This window comes from Eretmochelys imbricata, chromosome 1, assembly GCF_965152235.1.
Source record: "Eretmochelys imbricata isolate rEreImb1 chromosome 1, rEreImb1.hap1, whole genome shotgun sequence".
Lineage (NCBI taxonomy): Eukaryota > Metazoa > Chordata > Testudines > Cheloniidae > Eretmochelys > Eretmochelys imbricata.
The window spans coordinates 144321558-144339442 of NC_135572.1; the positions used below are offsets into that span (position 1 = coordinate 144321558).

A 17885-nucleotide genomic window follows, 5' to 3' on the forward strand; every position below is an offset into this window, starting at 1 on the left:
ATTCCAGTTTCTCATCTGAGAGTGGAGACATTTTAATTCTTTTGAGTCAAGCTAATGTGGGCAGTGAGGTGGTTCCCCACATCCCCCTCCTCTCCGTTGCAGCTGTGGTAAATGTGACAGTGGGTGTTAGTACTCACCATAGCTCCATGTAGTGCCACCCCTCTCTCACCATGGGGCTCGAAACCAGCGATGATACCCTTCCTTGAAAAAGACGTGCTGTAGCCCATCCAGCCCTTTAGAGACTACGATCACATCTCCAGCACCTGATTGGCAGGTACCTCATGCCTTCATTATTGCCAGATGTAGACAAATCAACATATAATATCTGGTCTTTGCCAATGAACCCCATCCATGCAGCCGTAATACCGTAACACACACCTAAAACCAACGTTAACCAGTTGCAAAGCAAGCTGCAGGATCCATATGTTGTGGGAAATGTTACCAGCACTGGCAGCTGCTGAGTTCTCTGCTTATTCTATCTAGCATATGTAGAGAGCAGCACTCACTTCTAGCCCTCACTGCTTGCCTCAGTTAACTGTAAAAGAGTTGTGCTTACCCATGGAGGGGAAAAAGTAGCAAAAATTAGCAAAGAATACTGATTTTTTGAAAGTGCCAAAATACACACACAGCTGTAGAAAAAGAATATGCAGTTTCTGAAAAACTACATCTTCAAGTAGGTGCCTGTCCCATATACAACAGAAAGTACCTAAGGTCTTTTGCATTAGCTATGAAAACAATCTAAGGGGGTGCTATAAAGTGGGAGTCCTAAATTTTGTATGATCAACACTTTAGTGTTACTACAGTTGGCTTTCCTGTATCCTCCCTTCCCTCCAAATAATTTCACTGGTTCTTATTTTGAATGAGGTAGTATTATTTGATAGCTTAGGTATGCAAATTTCTCTTCTCTTTCAGAGAGGGAATAGCAGAAGGTTAGGTCTCATTATGCCAGTTTCTAGTTTCAGAACTCTAGTCTCAGCCACATGTAGACAAACTCCACTGAAATATACTGGAGTTGTGCAGCCATAGCTGAAAGAAGTTAGTCAATTATATTTATGTTGTTACTAATAATAGATAATGCAGCATTGTGTCTGAAGTTGCATCAATAAAATAAGTAGGGCTAGAAGTGGCTCTGACCACTCAGCTTTCTTTTTTCACCTGCAGTCTACAAATTGTAAGTAACTAGATATGCAAACAGAGGCACTGGATTAGGATTTGTCACAAGACACTCAACTGTTATCTCCTGTATTCCATTTATGGCAGTAATGTTATTGTTCAAAGATTCCCTTCTGCATTATAACCAATGATTATTCCTCCTCTGAGTTTTTAAATTTTAAAGATTAACCTTTCAGTTCTTTTATTGAGATTGTGATTCCATGAATAAACAATTAATGTTCCCAACAGCATGGAAGAGAGCCGAGATGGAATGAGCCAGATTGCTTGGACACAGAAAGCATCAGGGCCTGTCTCAAGGGATTCACATTTTTTCCTGCACAGACAAAATCTACACTGTGGAAGGTAACTGGTGGAGTTCATAGGGAGTGAACAAAGAGAGTTAGAAGTATGTCTGATCTAGGCTATATTTGTAGCATAGTCTCTGTGTGTAGCCCAGAGTGTCTTCCCTTGACGGAGAAAGACACATGCAAAGGTGTAATATCACATCTATTTAAATAAAGGAGACAAGTAATGATGCCCCTGATAAAGCACAGCATGATATGGAGAGAGGAAGAGAGCTGACAATTGTATATACAAAAACTTATCAAATATGTGTTTCCTACAAATGGAACATTTCTATTATCTTGATATTTGCTCAGCATTTCTGGAAATCCCTGACTAATACATGTTATCAAGATTGTCTTTATATGGCTTATCAGTCCTTGAGGAACATAAACTAACCTTGCAACGTTGATCAGACAACACAATCCTTTGAGTTTCTCTTACAATCTCACTTCATTCTAGTTTATCGATGCAACACAGATCAGTGGGGATAAATAGGTGCCCATAGATGCAGTGGACAGGGTAGCACCCACCGCCTAAGGTGGAGAGCTGAAGTGCTCTTTGGGGCTGTAGCTCCTCTTTCCTACTTTATGTATAACGTACATGGAGTGGGAAGCAGAGTGCTATTCACAGGAATTGCTGATGGACCAGATTGGGTGGTTTTGGAATAGCATGGAGTATTCCCAAGTAGCAGATAGGGAATCAGTACTGGCCATGAGTGTGAAGTACTGTATAGAAGAGAGGAAAAGCAGTATTAAGTTCAGACACTGCACTTTATTTTACTGGAGATTAGGGCTACATATACTGAGCTGCTGCAGTAGGGTAAATATACCAAGTAGCTGAATGAGACTAGCAGGCAGAAGAATGGAATTAAGAAATGAGTGGGATAAGACAAAAGGGGAAGAATAAATCCCAAGAGGGTAGGAGAGAGTAAAACTAAAGAGAGAGAGAGAGAGAGAGAGAGTGTTCATCCTGGTACATGTCAGTCACAAAACAGGAGCATGCCCTCCTTAAGAGGCAACTGAGGTATCAAAAAGTGGCAATATGACATGAAAGATCCGAGGGAGGAACATTGGAAAAATTAAAATGGAAAAAGTTAAAGTGACAAAGAAGGATGAGGAGAAAGGAAGGGAAACAAACAGAAGGGACACAGACAAAAAGGAGCTAAACAGAGTCTTGTAAAATACTGTGGGGTTTTGTTTTTGGACAGGGAGAGATAAGATTTGGAAAGTGAAGTGAACAAGACTTACCGGGAAGGCCGCTAGTCAGGCTACCTGAGCAGACAAAATGGAGAGACCATAATATTTACTTTTAGTAAATTAAATTAAAGTACATTTTGATCTTTATTTTCCAACACTGACAGAACATTGACCTACTTTAAAAAATTTATTAAATGAATGCTGAAATGTACATGGAATCTTGCTGATGGAAAATCTTCAGTTCTTTTAAATCAATTAGCCTTCTGTGATCACTGGGGCTCCAAAAGCTTGTTATCCTAAAATAGACTGAGCATATTGATAACTGAGGAAAATTGTTGGGTGACAGATTCTCTTCCCTTCTTGGTCTCTGGTTTGGATATCCAGGTTGGCTTTATTTTTATTTTTTTAAGTTATTAAAGTAGTTACAGGTCTAGACATTGAGTTACAAACGTAGTCCTTGATAACTCTTTTTAGATATTGTTGTTCACTATATCTCATTCTGATAGATTCCTGTATATTGTCCAAACCCAAGATACATTTTTGTCTAAACAAAAAAAACCCAAAGGCAATAATAATGAGCCATGATGACAGACAAGAGAGCTGGGTTCTAGAAAATTTCAGCAGTCACATCCTACAGGAGCAATCAAGGATGAGGAAACAGCAACTTTGAAAGACACATTAGTCTACACTTGAAAAAGCTGGTCTGAACTGGTAGAGCTTTTGACACAGTACAGGCCTGATCCAATGCCTAGTGAAGTCAACTGAAAGGCACCATTGTCTCAAATGGGGATTAGACTAGGCCCTAGAGCACATGAACACACGAGAATACGTCTTGGGGATGTGTGGGGGATTTGAAAGAGGAGGATTATAAAAAAACACCAAAAGACAACGCCTGTACTCTGTACAAACATATTCAACTTGACTTATTGAAACTTCTTAGGGTGTTAATACAGCTTTGTGAATTGCCTTTTTTTTTTTTTTTTTTTTTTTTTTTTTTTAAGATAATACTTACCCAGTTGGATCCACAAGTCTTGGGTGCAAAAAAAAAGATCTCCAGGTATACTGCATTTAGTTATTGCAGAGATTACGCAACCGTGTGCTTAAAGATGAAAAATATTTTATTTACACTTTTCTTATACACACTTTGTACATTTTTTCAATTTAAAAACAGAACAGAGCACATACACGTCTGAACATATTGTATCCATAGCTAGGAAAAGTTAACTTCTGCCAAAAACCAAAGGCTTTTTAAAATAGTTATAAAAGGCAAACCTTAAATTATTCTAAGAATTTTATAGCAGCCCTGGGGTGAATATTAGACAATTAACCAAAAATGTACATAAAAACTCTCTATATTTGTTTTTAAACAGGCAGACTACTTCCAATTGCTACAGCACACACAGAAGAACTCGCAAATAACTTTTTCCATCAACTTACTGGAAACATTCTTTTCAAAACACAACCATCTCATACAGGACTGGAAAGTCATGAAACTACAGTGAAATTACATTCTTCAATTTATGACAATTCATTTTTTAAAGCTCTGCAAAATAATACATAGGAAAAGAGAAAATCAGACTGGGAGGTTTGCTATTCCCTCCATCTAGTCCCATGACCTGCATTAAATGTCAGTTAGGTGGGTTCACTGAGGAAATAAAAACCTTCTATAGAAGTATAGCTATTACTGCAGTTCTAGGTAACATTTCATTTTTTATGTTTACACCAACCTTTCTTTCCCCCGTGCGCTATATAAGGAATATCACTTGCAAGTAGAAAGTGGTTTTCCCCCAGCTACCAACTCAATTATAATCTAAATATTATTTGAATTTGATACTTCAAACTTTTTTAAAAAGCACAGAAACATGTGCTGAAATTTGGGGAGAGGGGAAGTCCAGGGAAGCTGTGCTCAGCAGTCTATTTTTCTGCCACCTGTTTAACAGTACTATATTTTGTTAATATTACAGATGCCATCAGCATAATTTTTTTAGTTTTACTTCAAACGTAGTATGTACTTGTTTTAACATCTTACACATGCTGAAACTGTAGATTTAGCAATCCAAGAAAAATAAAATACAGATGCCATAACAAAAGTAGTCATTAGTGTTTATTTTAAAAACTTTTTCAGATTGTCTTATAAACATTAAAATCTCAAACTGTTACTTATAAAACATTGGAAAACTTAGTTTTAAATAGCCAACATATCTTTCCTTTTGTGTTTCCTCCTTTACCCTTTCCACACAACTTGAGTGTTTTAACTGTGACATAACATGCTTATTAGAATAAATTCCCAAGGTACTATATTGGATAGAGGTGGAGGGAAAGCAAGTTTTCTCTAAGGCTCCAATCCTACCGACATTTTGGCACACACTTAACTTTACATGTGAATAGACTTTTAAATAGTTGGCATAGCTTTTAATTTTATTTCAATGGACTACTCATCTATGTAAAGCTAAAAACATGCTTATGTCTGAAGAATTGAAGCCCAATTCCCTATTTTTTTTTGTCAAGAAAAAAATATTTCAATAAAGGCAAAACATTCCTGTCAATGACATCCCCATTTTAAAAATGCATGATTTTTCTTCAGTTAGTCCTTTATGAAACAAAAGACATAAGGTGCAGAATTGTGTATTTCAGAAAAAGCAGCTGATATCATACCCTCAAGCCAACCCGCACTTTATGAAGAAGTGGTCACGTTGAGTTAAAGACCAGTATTGGTATATGTATGGTTTTTAACCTAATTTAATTTGTACGTTTAATTTTATCCTTTGCTTCCTGAGTGTAGGAAGAAGCTCCATCTCGGATGTGGATGATTATTATATTATCAGTAAAAAGACAGCATTTGCTTCTACAGAAAGAAGGTCCCAAGAGCCAGAAAGAAGGTCCCAAGAGCAAGACGACAGGACTGCATGTCTCAGGGCCCAAAGGGTATGTCTATGCAGGGATAAAAAACTCACAGCTGGCCCAGTTCAGCTGACTTGGACTTGCGGGGCTCAGGTTCCAGGGCTGAAAAAAAATCTCTGTATAGAGTGGAAGGTCCTAGAGCTCGGGCTTCATCCTAAGCCCAGATGTCTACACAATGATTTTTAGCCCCACAGCCTGACCCCGAGTCAGCTGACCTGGGCTAGCTGCGGCCATGCTATGGGTCTTTTATCCCTATGTAGGCATACCCCAAGAGTGTTAAAGTCACAAACCACCAGGACTAGGAATTGGTGACTGCTATATAGCACTGAAAAGCAGGGATTTTAAGTTTTCCAATGGCATAAAGCATACGAAAGTAGACAGCAAAATCATCAGGCCTTGAATTGCCACAGGTCCCTCAGGCTAGTGAGCCTTCTGAAATAGTAGCTGCCTCTTTCTGCAGAATCAGTAATTGCCTCCTTCCAGCTGAATCTATACAGCCAGACTTTCACAAGTGCTCAGCGCACTCAGTGCTAGTGGCTTAATTTTGAAAATCTGGCCACTTGCTTAAATAGGTACTGAGTTCTTTTGCAAACCTGCCTGGTATTGAGCATGCTGGGCTCCCAATGAGAACTGATAGTGCTCAGCACATTTCATGAAGTGCTCAGCACTTTGCAGCTTCTGGCCCCTAATAAGAAAACAGGGTTCCTCCTAGAACCAGGAAGAAAACTGAGACAGCTAGACAAGAACCCAACACTAACTTTTTTTTAAATTGAGAAACAGAGATTGGACTAAGTATGTCTGTCCCTTTTTACAACATTGAGTACTGTTGCTTTTTAAAAGCAGGCTGTGTGCCAAGTTTTAAAAAGTAAAAAAAGGAATGGGGGAGATAAATGAGCAATTTTACTATAAAGGGTTAGGGTTTACCTTTCTCCTCATTAACTAGGGGCACATTTAAGTGGCAAAAAAACCCTCGAGTTAATATAATAATCATATTCAAAAGATCTCAATGATGACATGCAAGTTTCTGATTAGCTAGCCTTGATTTTTTTGTTTGTTTTTATTTAAGCACTGACTAAGGAGCATGGGTACTAAAGGCAAATGCACACAAAATGGTTTAGTGAAAAAGAAAACATCCCTCTAAGCTATATCAAAAATTAACAATTTTTCTTCAAAAGCTACATCACAATGTAAAAGATAATGGGGATTAATTATATATTTATTGACTGAAATAATGAGCATGGTAAAAATGTATGTTACAAAACATTCTCCAGCCTCCCAGACATTCTGAACCAAGCAAATTCCAATAATTCTTAATTCTCAAATGTTTACAGCCAACACATCAGCGGAAGCTGAAACCAATAATTAGTTCAAGTTAGAATTTTACAAATTAATTAGTATTACAGGCCTTAAACAAGATTTTAAAAACTGGGTGCCTGAAGTTAAATATGGTCTAAGGGGCATAAGCACCTAAATAACTAGCCTTGTTTTCAAGAGTACCAAGCATCCAGCATTCCCTTTGCCTTTAGTGGGAGCAGCAGGGTGCTCAGCATTTTAGAAAAATCAGGCCACTTACGCAGGTGCTGAACTACAGATTTAGGAACATAACTTTAGACACCCATTTTTGTAAAAATCTTGGCCTTCTCTCTTTAGCCTGTTATACTTAAATCATGAAGACCAAATTTCCAGATCAACAATGGTTCCCCAGCTCATCCCCAGGTAGCAGGATGAAATGCTCAATATTACTCATGATAGGCTTGTACAAGCCTACCTAGACAGCAGGACTACTAATCTTTGCTGTCCCATTCACATAACAACGTCAGAAAATGGGCTAAGTAACAAAAAGAGCAAAAGAGGAGTAAAAATAAGATAACTTGTCTTGAACCCTGATTCTGCAATAAAATATACACAGGCAGAAACCCTGCACCTGAGCAGGGCCCATCAAAAAGTCAATGGTGCCCCACCTGGCAGCAGGGATCCATCTGCACACATCTCATGGCAAAGGCTGGAGCCTTGGCTTATACCAGAAAGGTTGTAGTTCAAATTACTAAGTGAAACAAATTAAATTCTGTACTTGTAAATTGAAAAATATAGGAAAATAATAAGCAAAGAATTACATTTAACTGCAAGCTGTGCTCTGCACCAGAAGACTGAATGTGAACATTTGGTCCAGCCATCTCTGACTTAGACATCCTTTATCATTCCAGCTATGGTGGTGTAAATTCTCTCTTTTGATCAAAGATTACAGTAACCAACTCTGCTTTGCTAAATTATTGCTAATTAAAAAAAATAAAATCTGCTAACTTGCAATGCAACTCCATGTCCTCCCATCTCTCTCTCAATCCAGAACTTGAAAGAACATTACTACAAGAAAACAAAGATACCATTAAATGTCAGCACGGTGCATTTCACAAAACATTTTAATATCCATTATTCATTTCTAATTTCATTTAGCCAAACAAACTTGTTGCTATTTATCATAGCAAATTTAGTGTGTATTTGGTCCCTTATAAGTGCATTCTTTTGAACTCCCTGAGTACTGTACATTCCTTTTCTACAGTGACTTCTGGCTGGGAGACGCTGAAACAGAAATGGATTCTCAACCATTACTGCACATCTTGTAAAATCTAGTGTTACAGAGTTTCATGTCAGCAGATGATTTTACAAGCTTACATCAGCAGTCTGTCCCTGCATATTTGAGCTCAGTGTTGGCCTCAAATTTTAGAGAGGAAATCTTTTCCCTCTTGACTCCAGAGGAGGCTAATTTCACATCAGTGTGAAAGAACTAGGATTTTAATGCTTTACTTTTATAATAGTGTTTATCTTGGTGGATAGTCTCACCAATCTACAGTCAGTAAAAGTCAACAAGTTAACAAAGTGCTCAAACATGGTGCAGTTATTCAAGCCCTCTTGGATCACAAGTCTTATTTCAGGAAGTATGAGGTCAGTAGCTATAGGTTTGTATTTTAAAGGTTACAGAAATGGTAAACATTGTCCCCAACTGCCTAACCCCATATTTTTAGAACACAGCAGTTCATATCAGATGCTTCAAAAAATATTAGATTACATCACTTCAACACAACTACAAGCGATGCCATTCCTAAAAATAAGAGTATATCCAGGTCTGACAAAAAACTGCAGGTTAGTGCAGCGTTCATGCTTGCTTACGGACACATTTCTGATTTCTATTAAAAACAAGGCAACACATTCAAAAGCGAAGGACTGTAACTGGGTAAGGTGTATTTACTTTTTTAAAATAATATATAAAATGTCAAACTGTTAACAGTTCATTACATATTATTAATATAAAGAGTTTAAATATTACTGAATGAATCAGTGTATACCAAAGACAGGCTTCTTTGATACCAAACTAGGCCTCCAGTTACTTAAGGACTCTGTAATGTTTAATTCAAGAAAAAATGCTACTATCTCTAAAATTCAACAGACACGGCTGAATCTGTGCCCTGGTTAAAAATATAATACCCTAATTGCACATAAAAAGATGCATTGTATATAGATCTTACAGGGTATGCGTGTGTGTGTATATATTTTACTCACCACCAAACACAATGCAGACAATAGAAGGCAGCACAGAAATAGTGTTTGAGTATAAAAATGCTTCATCATCAGTTTAACAGGAAATGTATAACTTGCATTTTTTGGTAGACTTACTGATACTACTGTACAAATCCAGGGAAAAGCCATGCACAAAGGTTAAGATCATTTTAAAATGTACTTACGGGAAAAACAAAAACTACCAAACTGGACTGTGAGTACTCATAAATGGAGAAAATAAAATGTCCACCACAACTTACAGGGACAAAATGAAACCCTTGTCACTAGAGTTTAAGTCAGGTATTCCCCCAGTAAGGCTGCTGAATCCTATCCTGACACTTAATGAAAATTAAAATCCACAATATATATTCTTCTGTCCCCCTTCTCCCCATAAGTAGATCATTTTATTCAACTGGTTCCAAGAAGGATGCTGCTGTGATGGCCATTATACAGAATAAACTTATTGCATGGACATAAAAGGCCACAAAGAAAAAGGAAAAAAGTAAACACACTGAAAAATAGATTTTTCTTCTCCCCCCCTCCACTCCACCTCACATACAGCAGTGTTTGTTTAAAAAAAATAAAAAGCAAAACGTTTACAATACGAGTCCACAGTTATTGGCATTTCTAATAAACTTGGTAGGTGCATTCCCTGTACATCCCGTTTCTCTATGCATCTAATAGCTTTTTTACATACAAGCCAATGTCTTTAAATGAATTAAATCTGCTTTGTTTTCCTGTCAAATTAGACAGTTTTTTGTGTTTCACTGGGGTTGGGAGGGTGTTTTGTTTTGTTTGTTTTTTTAGTTGCAACGTCTAACATGCTCCAGTACATATTCGGGAAAGTGCAGGCTGCAAACTTGTAAGCCATCCAGCTTGCAGGGCATTCTTGGGTATTCATCTTCTTTCCATTTGTTTTCCTCTGGATCAAAGGTGAGAATTGAATCACTGTAATGACCATTGTAACAAAGGCCTCCAAGAACCATTATCTGTTTGTCCAAAACAGCTACACCATGACCACTTCTTCCAATTGGCATAGAAGCCAAAATAGTCCACTGATCAGTATCTGGGTCATAAACCTCCGTAGAAGGACACCCTTGCGACTCAAAGGAGGCCCTCAAGATCACACAAACACCACCAAAGACATAAAGCTTACCATTATAGGAAATCATTTTGTGAAAGCATCTTGCATAATTCATTTTGCATTTGTTCTCCCAACAATTTGTGACAACTTGAGTTCTCCTTGTTCTCTGTTCCACCGTCCCTTCTTTACTGGGGTCAAACACACACACTTGCTTAGAAGTGGAAGATGAAGTGATTCCCCCAGTGATATACAACTTGTTACTGAGTACAGTTCCTTCATGACCATATTTATTGACTGGATAGGGATCCACAAATTCCCATTTGTCTGCAGTGATATCATACCGTTCAGTCGAGTAAAATGTTTCATCCCTTGTTCTCCCAGCAACCGCATAGATGTATCTCCCAATAACACCAACAGCAAACTCTGAGCGTGGAACAGACATGTCTGCCATTCGCAACCAAGTATTTTGTCTAGGGTCATATCTAAATACTTTGGAGGAAGCATGAAACTCACCATCTGGGCCCAGTTCTTCCCCTCCTAACAAGAATACAAAGTTATTGACAATGGCAAGGCAGTCTGGTCGTAAAGGTACTTGAGGGCCCTCTAGTTCCCACCAGACCCTGGGTTTGTGCAAGAGAAGAATTTTGCTATTTACCATGCTGTGTCCTATCATTCCTCTAAATACTGCAGTCTGGGGTTTGGCAGAACGAATACGGTTGGATTTCATTTCCATCAAAGGCTGTTGGTGAACACTATGAAAGTAATTCATGGCTTGGTCAACTTCATGCCGCAGCTGCCGAGAGTATCGATAAAACTCTGATGTTTTCACCTGTGGATACATTTTTAAAAAACAGTTAAAATGTTGACCAAGGAAAAACAGCACAGAGAACCATTTAATTACCGTAAATCATTAAAAGATTATAATGCTTAATTTTATTCTGAGAAACCTGAAGGACAATTCTGTTCAAATATTGAGACAGATAAGCTACATAAACTGTGTACTTAAAATGTATGCAGAGGCAACACATTATTTCTTCCCCAAGATATTATTGAGGCTGAGATAGAGACAGAGGCCAAAGATTTCAAAACCTACTCCCTAAACCCCATGCGCGTACCTAAATAAAACTGGGTTGATTTTCAAAAATTCTGAGCACCTTCAACCCCACTGACTGACTGGAGTTGTGTCAGTACCTCTGGAAAAAAAGGCAGCCCACTTTTATTTAAGTGTCTAAATATAGGAGATAAGCATCTACATTTGAAAATGTTGATAGTTCCAAGCTTCCAATTTTTCTTACATAAATAACAACTGCAAAGCAGCACCAGGTAGTGCTATACTTCCCGCCAGACCAGAAAGGGGGCGGGGGGGGAATCAGTGTCACCACTGGATTACATGACATAAAATGCAATTTGGAGACAAATATTATTATACCTTGAGAATCAAGTAGATGTTTACTTCATAATTTTGTTAGCTTTATATTACTAATGTCTCTCTTCCTTTCATTGAAAATAAAAAATGCCACTACAAGGGGCATAACTGTTTTTTCCAACCTTTTGGGTCTTTACTAGATTAAATTATATGGACATAGGTTTCAAGTGTCTGTATAATATACATATGTGTAAATTATTAATATTGAAATACATGCACACAAACTTATCTGTAAAATAGCAATATTAATTGCCTGCTTTTGTAATTCACTTTCAGATCTATAGATTAAAAGAAGTGCTAAGTTTTTCTACTTATGCACACTATTTTATCAAAGAAAAACAACCTATATTAAAAGAAATAATACATGGGTCTTCAGAAGGGTTAGAACTTTCATACCCACAGCATAGATCTCTACCACTTCAGCCAACAGAGCAACAAGTAGAGATTAATATATACTTCTACTGCTATGTGGACCACCCATTAGAAAGAGATGAGACACTTTGCCACTGGGTTTTGTGGCTATTTGCTGACAGCAAAGGAATGTTGGAATTCAGGAAATCTTGATTCTATTCCAGGTTCTGGAAGAGTATTCTAGTGGTTACAGACCCTACTGTCCCGCCTCAGCCTGTCCTCTTTTCTTCTATCCTTGCTTCCTCTGCTCTATCACCCCTACAGCCTATCCCTGTCCCTCTTGTTCCTATATCCCCACAGCCTCCACCTGCTACCCTATCCATATTCTCCTCTTGCCTCTGCATTTGAGCAAGTCAGTCTGATTCCTCCTTCTCCTTGTTGCTGCCTAGACATCAGCAGGGGTAGCCTTAAGAGCATAACATCGTCATTCTCCGTTCTCAGTTTTAGTACCTGCCACCACTGTGGCCCTCAGTTGTTGGAAAGAGCAACTGCAGAAAAAGTCTCACTCAGCCTGGCAGCCCTGGAATGGACCGTGCTCAGTCACTTTGTGAGGATGGTGCATTCTCAGTTTGGTCAGCACATAGAAGCCGTGTGGGAATGAAGTATGTTCAGTGCTGATAATTTTAGGAGAATAATGCTGCCAACCTTTCACAAACATCTATTGAGCATATCCAGACATTTTTCAGAGGCCAAGCCTGACCAAGTACAGGTGGATTTTTATGGGGACTGCAAAAGGCACACCTCTTGCACCAGAATGACCCCTCTGCTAAGTTCCAAGTCCCTCCTCTCCTAAGTATGGAGGCTTGAGGCCTTCCTTAATGAAATGAAAAAGTATAATGTACTTTTACCTCTCATTGTTGGAAATCTCATTGTTGGAAATAGCTGAACTATTTTTGTTTAAACATTCCCAAACAAATTTAGCCTGGGGCAGATATACAACATGGAAAACAGTTTGGCAAAGTTATAAGCAACTAAAAAGCAAGGTCTTACAATAGAAAATGTTAGGTAAACTCAGCTATAAGCAGTGCTACCATCTCCACCTGTAATATATATAAAACATGTATGTAACATATACATCCACATGATGACTAGATCCGTGTGATAAATTGCATTTATCATGCACCTTCGCTCACCTCACCTGCACTTTGCCATCTCCATCACTACTTCTACTGAGATTCCAAACTCTGAGCAGCTTCAAACAGAAATTCAAAAGTCAGCCTGAAATAGAATTTTCTCTATCCCTCTCAAAATTATACTAACCCAAAGCCCAAAATGCCCAAGATCAGGGACAGATTGAAGGGTTTAAGGTCTGATATCTTGCAAACCCCTTCAGGGCTGGAAATGGGAGCCTTATGCCATCAGAAAGGAGAGATTCCCAGCTTCCCACTGAGGGACACAGAACTTGCAAGGTCCCAAAATATCAGACTTAAAAGTTGTGACTTGTTTTTCCTGTAAATAAGTTACTTTAGATTAGAATAATTTCATAGGCATTTTAAGTGTATTTGTTTTAATTTTTCTTCTCCCTCTATGCTGTGTACAATTAGACTCGTGGTAACTCAACAGTCTCAATACAATTTTTAAAATCTCTCCAAAATTGTTTTTCAGCCAGATGTGGAATATAGAGGATAAAGATTTTATCAGGACTCATTTGGATGACCTGCATAGCTCACCTGCAGTTTCCTCACTCCTGAGTAATGTGGCCATTCCAAGTTAATGAAACCTTTATACTACAGTGCCATGTATGCCATTTTACATAAGCACATATTTATAATATGCATACATAAAATGCCTGAACATGAACATTATGCCCATTATAGAAGAATTTAACTTGAGATTCCTTTGCTTGTTTCTATAGTAAGTAAGTATCTCCAAGCTGCATGTCCAATCATCTTGTGACTACAGAATTACAGAATGCGAAGCTACAAAACTTACATTTAGAAAAAGTCAAGAACTTGGATCCATGCTGATCCTACCTAACTCAGTATGAATAGTCTGCCATCTAAATGTAAGATATGAGATTTTATAAAAGCTAATACATATAAAAGTTATACAGATCTAGAAAATGCTACAGATTTGTATAGGAGTATGCAGAATAGCTATATTTTGTATCAAAGTTTAACCTCAAGAAAGGAAGCAGTTTTTCAAAACCAATATTTCAACACCAAGTTATCTTTGCTATTTTAAAAATGTAAAAAGACCAAAGAAATGAAACTCTTAGATACTTCCCTCATTCTTTCAGTACAATGGCTGAATTTTAAAAAAAATAAATTTTCAGGTGAAGTGAATACATAATGTGCATTAGCTGCTCCCATTAATTTTAAAAGAAAGCTGACAAACAACAAAATTTGATTACCAATGCATTTTTTAACAAAACCAGTTATGTTGGAGTAGTTAGTGTACTTACTATGAAAATTTGAAGAAAGGTAAAAATAAGTTAATACCAACAGCAGGTATTATTATTACTGTATTTAAAATTCAGTGCTATCAGATTACCCACTGTTTGGATACTTGCACACTGATAAAAGATCAGAAGAAATACAACACCTGGGAATACTAGGTTTTCTTCTTATTTCCTCTCTGACCCTCATTATTGCCTTTTAAGCAACAGAATAAAAATATTCAAAGGATATTGTAAAAGCAGCATCTTGTTTAACAGCTTGTATATAGTGATGTCTGTTACAGAAAATATACCTTCCTCCCATTCATCTCAACAAGAGGCAGGATTATGAGAACAGTTTGGATTGATGATGTAAAATGGTTTGTGGTGACACTAGCTTCCACAGAAGATACCTCCCTCCCCTAAATTTCAGCGTAGATCTAGATCATTGCAGTGCTACTTTTCACCAAAACGTCAAGACAAAGGAATATTTGGGAAAAAATGAGTATCAGAAATAAAACAGGAAAAGGAAGACCCTGCAGGATCAACACATATGGATTAAAGGCAGCAGCAAATCAAATCAAGCAAAGACGGACAAAAATAAAACCAGACAAAGATTAATAAGTTTGTCATACTTATACTATAGAGTAAGATGAAAAAATAGGACATACTTGGGAAAACCTTAATCTAGCCTCTCTCCTAAAGGGAAACAAATTACAGGTATACATAACCAACAAGATGGTTTTACCATATTTTTGTATATAGTTAAAAAACGAAAGTGATGTACAAGTATTAATGAATTTATCTTACCACTACTCTGAGAAGTATTATTACCATTTTACACATATGGAAACAGAGGCAGAGATAATTTAGGGTATGTCTACACTGCAACGTAAGCCTGCACATAAGCCCTGACTCAAGCCTAACCCCTCCCCCGCCCCCGGCACCAGAATTGCGCTAACCCAGGTCTCAGACCCAGGATCCAAGGACCCTGCAGGGCTGGAGGGTCCAAGCTCAAGTAAGCCAGGATTCAAGCCATTTGCTTTGTAGCGTAGATGCAGCCCTGCTTGACTCAGATTCTGGGAGTCAGCCGGAAGTATCCCAAAATTCCGTGGGACAACTCTTAGTCCTCTCTATCGCAACAATCCGCAATCCACTCAATTGAATACCGAAGCCATCCCCCCACCCACTTTGCCAATGGCAGCAGTTCAGGTCAGCGTTAACCCATTCTCTTTTGATCACTGATCTGCAAGCACACTATCAGACACCCTCCTGGGTTTGCAATGGAGAGAGAACCGATCAAGACTTTTGCAAAGCAAGCTGCCTCCTGGCAACATGCAGGGTAGATAAAGTTTTCCCATAGTGCAGCATAGGCTAGGGCTACACCACTCTCATTTCCAGGAGGGAAGGAGCGGTGGAGGAGGGGCAGTGAAGGGGGCCTAGGGACTCTGGGATATGGTTACCTTGACTCGGGGTGTCCGCACTGCAGTGCGGACACCAGCTCACCCTATGTTTGAGCATGGTTTAGAAAAGTCTTAACCTAGCGTTAAGTTACAATGTAGATGCTAAAGCCCAGGGTTCTCTAAACGGGTCAGCTGACTCGAGTCCCACTAACCCTGGGCTTACATTGTAGTGTAGATAATACCCTTAATGATGATTTTTCCAAGGTCACACAGCAAGTCTGTGACAAAGGCAGGAATGAATCCAGATCTCCTGATTCCAGGTCCTGTGCTTTAACTATATGACATCCATGTGCCTTACTACCTTTTATTGAAAGCGCAGCACAGCGCTGTCAATGTGTGGAATTATTCTCTTGCCAAAAGAACTGATGAAATGCAGGGTATCAAACTGGACAGCACATGAGTTTTTTTGTGATTCTATCTGAGTACGTAAGGAGGTAGAATCAAAAAACTCCATCTCAATGTAAGTTAGATAATTTGCATATAAAAACTACAGCACAATTTGTTGATTCTGAATGTACAAATGGTTTGATGCAAACTCCTCCTGGGATATCAGGAACACAAATACTACACCTAGATACTTAAAATAAACAAGGACTTGAAGATTGGGTCAAGTTTCTGGAAAATTAGTTTTCCTTACACTTGCAATGAACTCTCAGATTTTACTACAAATGAATCTGAATCAAAACTCCAGATCCAAATAACCCAGTAACTGAAAATTTTTAGGTCTCGATCCTTTCTGTGTCTCAAGCCAAACTCTAGTTGCACTTATTAACTCTGATGTCACAATAATACGGGAATTGTTAACATACGTATTTAAGTTTAAATTCAGTTAAAAAAAAAGTAAAGTCTCTAAAAATATAGTGTCCAATATTCTCTTGCAACCACAACTGTCAATTTAAGGGGCTTTGGGCAAGTCACTTCACCTCACTTTCCCCATATGCAAAATGGGAATGCTTACAGTCTTCACAGGAGTCCTATGAGGATTAGTCAATGTTTGTACAGGGTTTTGAACAGAAAAGCATTACAGCATTTTGTCACTGTTAAGCACTATCATCGTTGTTGCCAAGTGTCCCAGCTTGAGGCAGATGCACATTATAATACCACCTCCTCCCCACTCTTTTCCTTAAAACTTATGGCGTTCTGCACACCTTCCAAATAAGCAACATATATAATTCATAACAATAAGCCAAAAGTTGTGATTTTCCACCCTCCCAATTTTTCTTTAATTTTCTCTCGAACCCCAATCTTTGTTTCATCTGTCTTGCCACTTTTTTTCCCTCCTCCTTTATGTTTATTTTAGCTTTCCAGCCTTTTGTTTATTCTTTCCCTGAGAATAATCTTTATTACTATTAATTATTTATAGTACAGCCACACCTAGATGCCCCTATGGAGATCAAGGCCCCATTGTGCTAGTTCCTGTAGAAACACATAGTAAAAAGTCTCTGCCTTAAAAAGCTTACAGTCTAAATAAGTGAGACAGGAGGAGAATAGAAACTAAGGCACAAAAAGGTGAAGTGACTTTCCCACAGTCAAACAGGATGTCAGCAGCTGAGTCAGAAGTAGATTCCTGGTCTCCTGAATCCAAATCCAATTCCCACTGAATGCTGCTGCCTCCCCACTCTTATTTTAAAAAGGATTCCCTCCCCCCCCCCCCCTTTTAAAGACAGAGCAGCATCACCATTTCATTTTTGTCTCTACCCCATTCTCCTCAGTAATCTTATCGCCTTCTCTCATTCTTAGACCTTGTCCACACTACCAAGTTTTGTCGCCAAAAAAATTGCCTTTTGTCGACCAAACAGCGCACGTGTACACACTGCGATGAGACTTTTGTTAGGAAAGGTGCCCGGTTTTGGTGACTAAATACATCCACCCCAATGAGAGACATTGGCCTTTTTCCTCTACGTTTTACTCGATAAAGTGCCAGTATAAACACTACACAATGTAATTGCTTTAATTGGCCTCCAGGTGCTGTCCCCAA

The 17885-nt window shown here is 38.4% G+C and overlaps 1 protein-coding gene across 2 annotated transcripts in view; it reads right to left on the reverse strand.

Moving 5' to 3' along the window:
• Positions 1-3793: 3793 nt before the first annotated feature.
• Positions 3794-17885, reverse strand: part of KLHL15 (kelch like family member 15) — a 39326-nt gene continuing 25234 nt past the window's right edge. For both annotated transcript variants that reach the window (XM_077816887.1, XM_077816898.1), the window contains exon 3: positions 3794-11059. In XM_077816887.1, coding sequence (XP_077673013.1) covers positions 9950-11059 — 1110 coding nt within the window. In that variant the 3' untranslated portion in view covers positions 3794-9949. The remainder of the gene's footprint in view (positions 11060-17885) is intronic.